This window comes from Salmo salar, chromosome ssa14, assembly GCF_905237065.1.
Source record: "Salmo salar chromosome ssa14, Ssal_v3.1, whole genome shotgun sequence".
Classification (NCBI taxonomy): Eukaryota; Metazoa; Chordata; class Actinopteri; order Salmoniformes; family Salmonidae; genus Salmo; species Salmo salar.
The window spans coordinates 75,101,883-75,113,867 of NC_059455.1; the positions used below are offsets into that span (position 1 = coordinate 75,101,883).

Here is an 11,985-nt window from a genome sequence, read left to right on the forward strand (position 1 = left end):
ATCCTCCTTCCCCCCCTCCTCCCTCTCTGCGGATGACTTCGTCAACCATTTTGAAAAGAAGGTTGACGATATCCGATCCTCGTTTGCTAAGTCAAACGACACCGCTGGTCCTGCTCACACTGCCCTATCCTGTGCTTTGACCTCTTTCTCCCCTCTCTCTCCAGATGAAATCTCGCGTCTTGTGACGGCCGGCCGCCCAACAACCTGCCCACTTGACCCTATCCCCTCCTCTCTTCTCCAGACCATTTCCGGAGACCTTCTCCCCTTCCTCACCTCGCTCATCAACTCATCCTTGACCGCTGGCTACGTCCCTTCCGTCTTCAAGAGAGCGAGAGTTGCACCCCTTCTGAAAAAAACCTATACTCGATCCCTCCGATGTCAACAACTACAGACCAGTATCCCTTCTTTCTTTTCTCTCCAAAACTCTTGAACGTGCCGTCCTTGGCCAGCTCTCCTGCTATCTCTCTCAGAATGACCTTCTTGATCCTAATCAGTCAGGTTTCAAGACTGGGCATTCAACTGAGACTGCTCTTCTCTGTGTCACGGAGGCTCTCCGCACTGCTAAAGCTAACTCTCTCTCCTCTGCTCTCATCCTTCTAGACCTATCTGCTGCCTTTGATACTGTGAACCATCAGATCCTCCTCTCCACCCTCTCCGAGTTGGGCATCTCCGGCGCGGCCCACGCTTGGATTGCGTCCTACCTGACAGGTCGCTCCTACCAGGTGGCGTGGCGAGAATCTGTCTCCGCACCATGCGCTCTCACCACTGGTGTCCCCCAGGGCTCTGTTCTAGGCCCTCTCCTATTCTCGCTATACACCAAGTCACTTGGCTCTGTCATATCCTCAAATGGTCTCTCCTATCATTGCTATGCAGACGACACACAATTCATCTTCTCCTTTCCCCCTTCTGATAACCAGGCTGTGAATCGCATCTCTGCATGTCTGTCAGACATATCAGTGTGGATGACGGATCACCAGCTCAAGCTGAACCTCGGCAAGACGGAGCTGCTCTTCCTCCCGGGGAAGGACTGCCCGTTCCATGATCTCGCCATCACGGTTGACAACTCCCTTGTGTCCTCCTCCCAGAGTGCTAAGAACCTTGGCGTGATCCTGGACAACACCCTGTCGTTCTCCACTAACATCAAGGCGGTGACCCGATCCTGTAGGTTCATGCTCTACAACATTCGCAGAGTACGACCCTGCCTCACACAGGAAGCGGCGCAGGTCCTAATCCAGGCACTTGTCATCTCCCGTCTGGATTACTGCAACTCGCTGTTGGCTGGGCTCCCTGCCTGTGCCATTAAACCCCTACAACTCATCCAGAACGCCGCAGCCCGTCTGGTGTTCAACCTTCCCAAGTTCTCTCACGTCACCCCGCTCCTCCGCTCTCTCCACTGGCTTCCAGTTAAAGCTCGCATCCGCTACAAGACCATGGTGATTGCCTACGGAGCTGTGAAGGGAACGGCACCTCCATACCTTCAGGCTCTGATCAGGCCCTACACCCAAACAAGGGCACTGCGTTCATCCACCACTGGCCTGCTGGCCCCCTACCTCTGAGGAAGCACAGTTCCCGCTCAGCCCAGTCAAAACTGTTCGCTGCTCTGGCACCCCAATGGTGGAACAAGCTCCCTCACAACGCCAGGACAGCGGAGTCAATCACCACCTTCCGGAGACACCTGAAACCCCACCTCTTTAAGGAATACCTAGGATAGGATAAAGTAATCCTTCTAACCCCCCCCCTTAAAAGATTTAGATGCACTATTGTAAAGTGGTTGTTCCACTGGATATCATAAGGTGAATGCACCATTTTGTAAGTCGCTCTGGATAAGAGCGTCTGCTAAATGACTTAAATGTAAATGTAAATGTAATACGCAACATCATGAACCTCGAATGACAGACCAACAATAACCAGGCAAATACAGCAAACACACACAACCTGTTCCACTGATATGTTGAACCAGCTGTCAAAAGCCACATTTCATATTATGAGCCAAATCTACTGTAAAAGAGCGTAATGGGAGTTCACTGCTATTGTCATAAACATATAGTTAAGAAATACCTCTCATAGGATCAACAACTCTAAAAGAGATGTAAAATACAATCATGGGTGGGAGAGCTTACTGGTATTGTTAAAGCATATTGTTCATCTGTCTTTATCCCTAATCAAACAACCTCATGTCACACAATAGTCAAATAGTTTGTAAAGTAATAGAAGCAATACTTATGTCTTTTGAAATCTGAGGATTATGGTAAGAAGGCAAATACTGATAGTAAAAACAACGCTAACGCTAGCTAGCTGGCTAACAATAGCTAGTTTAGGGTTAAGGTTATGAATTTGTTTAAACGGTTAAGGTTAGGGTTCCTTTCGTTTTTGCCTTAAGACATTTTCTGTCTCATGTATTCATACCAAATGTAACATGTTACACTAATTTAAGTGTCCAGGATTTAGATTTACTATGTTATGTCCAGTGGTGACACGTCATTCAGGGCAGGTGGGGCCCCAAAACATTTTTTGGGCGGAGCTTTTCTGTTTTGCATGTTATTTTGGCATTAATACGTGTCACATATCAGTTTGCAAACAATGTAAAAAAATATATATAATTGAGTTAATAAAGCCGCATAGAAACGTGGTCTCTTTTCTTGAGTAAGGCAGCTCCAAAATGCAGGTGTTTCAGTGTAGCTCAGTGTTTTCTGTGGTGGTTTTGCGCCGTGATCGTCTCAGTGTTCTGTCACTCATGAGGACTGCACGTCATCGCCAAGTCTAAGGGTAGAGCTAGAAAATTCTAGCCCCTTGGGTGCTGCCATAGAGTTACAATAGAAGTGTCAATCCAAGAATGCTCAAGGTCATTGGCCACTGATAAAATTATGTGAAATCACATTACATCTACAATAGCTTTGATTGCACTGACCATGTCAACATCATACTTTCAAAATCTTAGCTAACAGTCATCATCATGAATCAAGTCGACAATCTACTGGCAAATCCTGTTTAATCCTTGTCATATGAAGAGAAATAATGAAGAGAAATTATAGATAGAACGTATCGGTGCTCCTCGGCCGTTGGAGATAAACATTACACAAGTTGGAAATCGCAAATTCAACAATGAGTGGTTTGGAAGGAATCAGTGTGGCTAGCAATCACTAGCCTGCTATTCAGTGAAGCGGCTGTGTGGTCCAAAGTCTAAGATTAAGGGTCTCTTTTCCTAGTTTAAAATGATAAACATTCAACATTTGCCATGCTGTCAATGAAGCATGATTTGTGCCGTGCTCAAATATGACTGGGAAAATACATTTTGAACTTTCATCCAACTTGGAATTGTACATTCGGAACTCGGGCCTCTTTCTAGAGCTACAACCTGGAGATCACTGACGTCATCATGATTCAACCTTTTCTTCCCCCCAGAGTTCCCAGTTGTCTTGAAAGCACCCTAAATCCAGAGAATGCCAGACTTCGATGGCAAAATTTTCCCATTAAGGATTTTTCCCACGCCACCTTCCTGTTCAAGTGAGCACAACAAGGTGATTCCAAAACATTTATTGTATGCTGCTGCGTAAATTATGTAATATGCCAGGGAGATATGTACACTGTAGCTAAGAAAGTAATAATAAGTGTATGTTGTGTAGTAAGCTGTTAGTAGCCCATGTGCCTCACCCTAATAATTTGGTCTATTTACCCCTCTTAATTTTGCCAACTGTCCTGACTTGGTGGTGCACAAGTAGCCTATAACCATCTATAATTAAAAATGTTGTGTGAAGATCTCAAGACCGAAAACCACCCAGACTGAAAAAAGTTGAAGAATTCCAAGTGGCATTCCACACATGTAACTTGAAAGGGAACCTCAGATGACACTCATAAACAGCCATATAATCGAACCCTAAAGTTAGCCCCTAGAATTCCTTTAAAAAAACACTTCAAACCAAACCCAGCCATAAATCCTAATGCCTCCTCTATTAAAGATGACCCGCCTTAAACACTAACATTCTCTAACATCTACAGCAGGGATGGGCAACTTTGATGGGGGTGGGGGCCACTAAAAAACCGAACTCATCATAAGGGGCCCCAGTGGCTTGTGGGTCTGTGTACCCACATCAATATCTCTCCACCTTGCGAGCAAAACATTTTAGCGGCCCCCTCGTAATAGCGAAAGGGGAAAAAAAATCTGTTTTAAAGTTAATTTACTGCAATTCTGCACATTTTGCCATGGGGCATAGAGAAAATGTTGCAGTTTTAAAGCAAGTTCGCTACATTTCTAATCATCTTGCCATGGAGCGGAGATAAAAATGTACAGTTTTACAGCTAATTTCCTGCAATTCTACACAATTTGCCATAGGTTGAAGGCAAATGTTTGCAGTTTTTAACATGATAGCTGATGATCAATGGGCCCCACCCCGGTCGGTAATTCGACCATGCTTACTACAAGTTTAGATAGCTGGCCACCAGACTAACTTACCAACCTAAAAAAGAAATTGACATGGGCTAATTGAGTGACTGGTGATGCACAACCAAATTTCGAAATTGCACCTTGTGTATTCTATTAACTTAACTATCAACAGTAAGTTGAGACTGAGGTTTTTTTGGTGGGGGAATTGGTAACCCTAACATTGTTAACCCTAACATTTCCCATATTACCTGCTCAGGTAGCTAGCCTATAACTAGGACCTGGACAAATTCTTGACCATTTTGGTCGTCATTGTCAAAGGTTTCACTGCAGAAGTCATAGAAAGGACCCAGTTCCACGAGAGTGCAGTGGACCACACTTTAAGGGTATAAGATGCTATTTGGGACGCCCAACCCTGTCTGGATTCTCTAAAAGCACCACTACTGTGTTTAAGCTTCCGTTATCAATAGAGGTACCATTCATAACTTATCATATTTCATTATGACATATAATATTGCTTGGAACTGCCTTTTAAAGGTGAAGCACCAGTCAGGGAGTCTAGTTGTAGTGGATATATATTGACTTTGTGTTCAGGAAATGTTTATTCAGCCAGCCTGACGTATAGGGCATGTTCAATATTTTGTCACCCAGGAGAGGGTGACTGGTAAACTCACTCAATTAAGTTGTGTAAGACCCAGCACAATATTTGTCCATCCTGTACTTCAAAGGTTGACTATTCAGGATATCCTCTCTTGTATTGCTTAAGTTTGAGTTAATCAGTATGACTCTTATACTGGAAGCAGACAATGCTGTGTATAACGTAGGTGTATGCAGGTAGGCCAGAACTACTAAAGGTTTCTATAGGACTCTGGGTGGTTGTCTGGGTAAACATTCTAGATCCCTAAACCTTCAACAACAAAAAATCCAGGAATTCCTTTCCCAGGCGCACACTCTGTTCCTCGCAGTCCTGGCAAACCAATCTCACCCTGTTTCAAGACACAAAGAAAATGCAGACAATAAACAAGTTATGTAATAACTACTTCAAATGTCTGTGCTCTTTATACTGTATAGTAGATGAACAATGGGGCCCAATGAACTTTGACCTCTAAATGAACTTTTGACACCTTGCTTACCTTTGTAACGGCTGTCGTCGGGAATAGAGGACCAAAACGCAGCAGGAATGTGGATGCTCATCTTGTTATTTATTTTAAATAAAGGGAACACCAAAATAACAAAACGAAGAATGCACGAACAACAAAACAGTCTTGTCAGGCTCCCACAGGCAAAACAAGAAACAATCTCCCACAAGCACATACCCATATATAGGACTCTCAACCAGAGGCAACTAGAAAACACCTGCCTCCAATTGAGAGTCCAACCCCAATAAACTAGACATAGAAATACAAAAGACTAGAGACCACATAGAAATACAAACCTAGAACATAACCCCAAAAACCCAGAACTAACTAAACCAACACCCTATTAAATAAATCACCACCCCGAACCACATAAACAAAATACCCTCTGCCACGTCCTGACCAAACTACAATAACAAATAACCCTTATACTGGTCAGGACGTGACAACCTTAGGTTGGACCGCTCCATCTTCCCCAAGTATACCAGGTATCCCAGAGGATCCGTCAGGTCCTGGTTCACCCTGGAGACGACCACAGATCAGACACTCACCTCCACATTCAACACCTGCTCATCTCAGCTGTATATTGTATGCTGCATTGGAGACCTTTGCCATCCACTCACCTTCGGCCCTGGCTCCACAACTCCTCTCTCTCCCTGTGGTCCGTGCTGCCCTGGGAAGCCCTGGTCACCCTGTGGAGAAGACAACTGAATCAGTCCCTGATTAGAGGACCTGGACCCTCTCTAAAATTATCCGCCGCAATTGTTGCAACCCCTATTACTAGCCTGTTCAACCTCTCTTTCGTATCGTCCGAGATTCCTAAAGATTGGAAAGCTGCCGCGGTCATCCCCCTCTTCAAAGGGGGAGACAATCTAGATCCAAACTGTTACAAACCTATACCTATCCTACCCTGCCTCACTAACTTTAAACATCAGCTGTCAGAGTAGCTCACAGATCATTGCACCTGTACATAGCCCATCTGTAAATAGCCCATCCAACAACCTCATCCCCATATTGTTATTTATTTTTTTGCTCCTTTGCACCCCAGTATCTCTACTTGCACATTAATCTTCTGCACATCTATCACTCCAGTGTTTAATTGCTAAATTGTAATTACTTCGCCACTACGGCCTATTTATTGCCTTACCTCCCTAATCTTACCTCATTTGCACACACTGTATATAGATGTTTTTTCTATTGTGTTATTGACTGTACGTTTGTTTATCCCATGTGTAACTCTGTGTTGTTTGTGTCGCACTGCTTTGCTTTATCTTGGCCAGGATGCAGTTGTAAATGAGCACTTGTTCTCAACTAGCCTACCTGGTTAAATAAAGGTGAAATAAAATAAAAAATAAATAGAGGTGAAGAATGAAAACCAGCTGTACTAAGCACGTCGAGGTCTGGATTTGAGTAAGGGGGCAATGTACCATATCACCCACTCCCATATTTAGTTCTACTCACCTTTGGGATGAATATTCCCAGCCCTGGTGGCCCACGAGGGCTGGAAGACCCAGGTGGACCATGGTCTCCCTGCAGGGAGAGAGAGGGACATAGATTACTCAGTTCAGTTATAAGTGAGTGATAGAACAAACCAGAATGGCAGTGGGATACAAATCAAAACAATTGAACACAGTGGAAAAAAATTGAATCATTTGATAGGCCTGCCATTTCTCCTAGAAAACCCATCAATCCTGACAACCCTAGGGCTCCTGTGTTTCCCTGGAGGTCAGAAGTTAGAGGATCAGGGGATAAGAGGTAATCCCTTAGTGCAGGGGTTCCCAAACATTTTTTTTGCGTCGGGACCCCATTTATGATAGCAACCTCATCAAGGACCCTGTCATAATATCAGAACACAACTCCTACTACAGTGTGATAAAAATGGCATACAAGAGGTTTTACTATGACTTCTGCCGTGCATGGCTGGACTCAAGTCTCGGCCCCAGGGACTGAACATTTAAAAGGCCCCCCTCTTGGCATCAGAGAGACAATTTTCCAGTTTTAAAGCACCTTTCCTGCTATTCTACAAATTTAGACTTGGGGCAGAGAGACAATTCTGTCGCCGGACCCCCTGCCTTACTGTACGCCATGTTTTCATGACCATCATCACCACAGACACACAGCACTTCAATACCTCCCATCTTGAGGTGGTTTAGGTTAAGGTCAGGGTCAACAATCACCAGTCCAACCATCCCCATCCCAGTCCCCCTATCCCAGTCCAGTCCAACCCCCCATCCCAGTCCCACCCCCCATCCCAGTCCCATCCGGAGACACCTGAAACTACACCTCTTTAAGGAATACCTGGGATAGGATAAAGTAATCCTTCTAACCCCCCCCCAAAAAAAAATATATAGATGTACTATTGTAAAGTAGTTGTTCCACTGGATATCATAAGGTGAATGCTTCAATTTGTAAGTCGCTCTGGATAAGAGCGTCTGCTAAATGACGTAAATGTAAATGTAAACATACCTTGTCACCTTTGAACCTTGAACCCATGTCATCCTGAAACACATAAGACACTGAGCCATTATCTAGGTACATACTTCACTGTATGAGTATGAGAGTACTCCAATACATGTCATATCTCACATACAGCACACTATAGCATACACATACAGTACATATCCAAGCTAGACTAATCAGTGGGTGGAACAGCTAGTGATGGTGTCTCACCTTAGGCCCTGGTAGACCCTCTCCTGGGAACCCTTGTGTTCCCTGAAGCCCTGGACGACCAATCAGACACTAGTAGACATACTAAAGAAGATAGAAATTATTTTTATCCATCAGCAAAGAGCAAAGCTCAATTATTTACAATATGTCTCACCCTAGTGGATATCCTGACACACTGCAGGGTAATTCTACAAGAGGGCTATGTCAAGCATTGACTTAAGAAAGATATCTAGTCATAAAACCTAAGGAACACTGTGAACTTACTGGCAGTCCTGGTTCACTCATACCCATGGGACTGGTAGGTCCAGGTCTTCCCTGGTTTCCTTTATCACCCTAGGTGTTCTGACACAGGATAAATTAGGATTAGAGTCAGAGATGACTAGAGAGATCGTATGACAGAAAAGAGGTAGAAGTCACCTCTAACAACAGATTTCAACTGGCCTTAGGTGTAGGAAACCTGATGCCAGTATCCCCAGGAGGTTCCGTCACTCCACTAGGTCACCCTGGGAAAGAGGGGCATCATTCACCTTTCCCCAACTTTCTCTGTACATTTTAGCTGTATCTTTATCTAGAACATTTCTGGAGGTATAGGAAGTTTAGCATAATCCTTACTTTGGGTCCTTCAGGGCCCTGGTCCCCAAGACCTCCACTAACTGGTGCAGCGGTCTAAGGCACTGCATCTCAGTGCTAGAGGCGTCACTACAGACCCTGGTTCGATTCCAGGATGTATCACAATCAGCCGTGATTGGGAGTCCCATAAGGCGGCGCACAATTGGCATAGCGTCGTTAGGGTTTGGCCGGGGTAGGCAGTAAATGCAAATAATAGTTTTTGCTTAACTGACTTGCCTAGTTAAATAAAAATGTATTCATTAAAACCTGTTGGGGCTAGGGGGCAGTATTTGCACGGCCGGATAAAAAACGTACCCGATTTAATCTGGTTACTACTCCTGCCCAGTAACTAGAATATGCATATAATTAGTAGATTTGGATAGAAAACACTCTAAAGTTTCTAAAACTGTTTGAATTGTGTCTGTGAGTATAACAGAACTCATATGGCAGGCCAAAACCTGAGAAGATTCCATGCAGGAAGTGGAAATCTGATTTGTGGAATCACCTTCAACACTTTGCCTATGAAACACACCGTGAGTTAGGATTCATTTAGCACTTCCTAAGGCTTCCACTAGAGGTCAACAGTCTTTACAAAGTGGTTTGAGTCTTCTCTGGTAGAAACTGACCGAACGAGAGGCCTGGAAAGTTGATCATAGAGGGAGGGCCATTACTACTATGACGCAGGTGCCCGTGGGTACCCTTTCGTTCCGAAACGTTTAGTAAGACAATGCAATCGTCCGCCTTGAATATTATTGAAGCTCTGATTGAAAAAGGCCCTAAAGATTTATGTTATACAACGTTTGACATGTTTGAACGAACGTAAATCAATTTTTTTTGCACATTCGTGACGACAAGTCCCGCGCGCTTCAGTACATTATGAGTAGCCTTCGGAACGCGCTAACAAGAAAGAGCTATTGGGACATAAATTATTAACTTTTTCGAACAAAACTACATTTGTTGTGGACCTGGGTTTCCTGAAAGTGCCTTCTGATGAAGATAATCAAAGGTAAGGGAATATTTACAATAGTATATTTGATTTTAGATGGTTCCAAGATGGCGCTAACCTGTATCGCCTAGCCTATTTTTCTGAGCATAGCACCTCGTTTATTGCAAAGTGTGATTTCCCAGTAAAGTTATTTTTAAATCTGGCAATGCGGTTGCATTCACGAGATGTTAATCTATAATTCTTTGAATGACAATATTACATTTTAACAATGTTTTCGAATAGTAATTTTGTAAATTGTAGCGCTGATTCACCGGAAGCATTTGAGGGAAAATATTTTCTAAACGTCACGCGCCAATGTAAAATGCTGTTTTTATATATAAATATGAACTTTATCGAACAAAAGAATGCATGTATTGTGTAACATGATGTCCTAGGAGTGTCATCTGATGAAGATTGTCAAAGGTTAGTGCTGCAATTAGCTGTGTTTTGCGTATTTGTGAAGCATGCTAGTTGCTTTGAAAATGGCAGTGTGATTATTTTGGGCTGGGTACACTCCTAACATAATCGAATGTTTTTCTTTTGCTGTAAAGCCTTTTTGAAATCGGACAACCTGGTTCAATTCAGGAGAAGTGTATCTATAAAATGGTATAAAATAGTCATATGTTTGAGAAATTGAAGTTATAGCATTTATGAGGTATTTGTATTTCGCGACGCGATTCCACTGGCTGTTGACTAGGCCCAGGTTCCCAGACAGGTTAAAAAAAACTACAAAAGAGGCAAGACAAACACCTCGGTCAATGCATGAATATAAATCCTCTGCAGTGGGCTATAATCACAGGGCCTTGAGGTTTTCACAAATACTGTATATTCCCAAATAAGAAAACCAATCAGTCAGGGCCTCCCAAGTGGCGCAGCGGTCTAAGGTACTGCATCGCAATGCTATAGGCATCACTACAGACCCGGGTTCGACCCCATTGAACTGTCATTGAACCCTCTAAGATTATTTCTCTTGGAAATGCGTGTGGTTTAGTCATGCATGCTACAGTACCTCGATACCCTCCATCCCAGGCCTTCCATTGATGCCAGGTTCCCCCTACAGTGACACCAGAGACCAGACGGTTAATGCATCCGTACATCCATCAACCTATGTAAAAACATTCCAACAAACATCAACGTATGTAAAAACACTGCTTCTGTCACTACAGATTCATTTAGGACAAAACAAAGAATTTACACGAAATCCTTTAGGACTTGGAGTACCGTCAGATCCAGACCGGCCTGTTTTCCCCTGCAAATTACACAGGAATGGAGAAATCATTCCATCAGAGGACAGATCATTGGACAGAATATATTTTTTGGGGCCCTTTTTCATCCCTGGTTGTTCCCATAACATCCCCATGGTGTTTGTAAATGCGTGTGTAGGTGACTATGATCGTTCGGTGTGTAAATCCTCTGTCTATGCTCTTTCTGTGACCTCTGTTTATTATCAGCCTCAAACGCTGAGTAGTAGCCTATACAGTCTCAGTCAACTCAATAGTGTCAGAGGATTCTGTGCCGTAAAACCTCAGTCAACTCAATAGTGTCAGAGGATTCTGTGCCGTAAAACCTCAGTCAACTCAATAGTGTCAGAGGATTCTGTGCCGTATAACCTCAGTCAACTCAATAGTGTCAGAGGGTTCTGTGCCGTATAACCTCAGTCAACTCAATAGTGTCAGAGGCCTCTGTGCCGTATAACCTCAGTCAACTCAATAGTGTCAGAGGGCTCTGTGCCGTATAACCTCAGTCAACTCAATAGTGTCAGAGGGTTCTGTGCCGTATAACCTCAGTCAACTCAATAGTGTCAAATCAAATCTAATTTTATTGGTCACAAACACACTGTTAGCAGATGTTAAAGTGAGTGTTGTGAAATGCTTGTGCTTCTAGTTCTGACAGTGGAGTAAAATCTAACAAGTAATCTAACAATTCCCCAACAACTACCTAATACACACAAATCTAAAGGGATGAATGAGAATATGTACATATAAATATATGGATGGCCGAGCGGCATAGGCAAGATGCAATAGATGGTATAAAATACAGTACATACCTTTGAAGTCGGAAGTTTACATAAACATAGGTTAGAGTAATTAAAACTAGTTTTTCAACCACTCCACAAAATTCTTGTTAACAAACTATAGTTTTGGCTAGTCGGTTAGGACTTTGTGCATGACACAAGTAATTTTTCCAACAATTGTTTACAGACAGATTAT

The 11,985-nt window shown here is 43.4% G+C and overlaps 1 protein-coding gene across 5 annotated transcripts; it reads right to left on the reverse strand.

Annotated features, from left to right (window-relative positions):
- Positions 1–3,791: 3,791 nt before the first annotated feature.
- LOC106570291 (collagen alpha-1(XXVIII) chain) lies at positions 3,792–11,717 on the reverse strand. Of its 5 annotated transcripts, none has more exons than XR_006758935.1 (7): positions 10,785–11,717; positions 8,446–8,684; positions 8,185–8,265; positions 7,981–8,013; positions 6,976–7,044; positions 6,138–6,206; positions 3,792–6,036 (listed from the first exon to the last, which is right to left on the reverse strand). XR_006758935.1 is itself a non-coding variant. In XM_014142453.2 (6 exons), exons 3-6 carry the CDS (start codon positions 8,005–8,007, stop codon positions 5,950–5,952), a joined length of 252 nt encoding a protein of 83 aa, XP_013997928.2. In that variant the 5' UTR covers positions 8,008–8,013; positions 8,185–8,265; positions 8,446–9,072; the 3' UTR covers positions 3,792–5,949. The 5 variants fall into 5 exon arrangements, 2 of the variants coding, with proteins under 2 accessions (XP_013997928.2, XP_013997927.1); XR_006758934.1 differs by lacking the exon at positions 10,785–11,717 and having other exon boundaries at positions 8,446–8,523; positions 8,599–9,072; XM_014142453.2 differs by lacking the exon at positions 10,785–11,717 and having other exon boundaries at positions 8,446–9,072.
- Between the last annotated feature and the right edge of the window lie 268 nt (positions 11,718–11,985).

Bases quoted from the DNA above. Each gene is read 5' to 3' on its own strand.
- LOC106570291 (XM_014142452.2), bottom strand. From the start codon at position 8,052: ATGTACCTAGATAATGGCTCAGTGTCTTATGTGTTTCAGGATGACATG. The intron at 7,045-7,980 runs GTATGTTTACAT...CTCTCCCTGCAG, and splicing joins CAAGGTTCAAAGGTGACAAG to GGAGACCATGGTCCACCTGG. The intron at 6,207-6,975 runs GTGAGTAGAACT...TCTTCTCCACAG, and splicing joins TGGGAATATTCATCCCAAAG to GGTGACCAGGGCTTCCCAGG.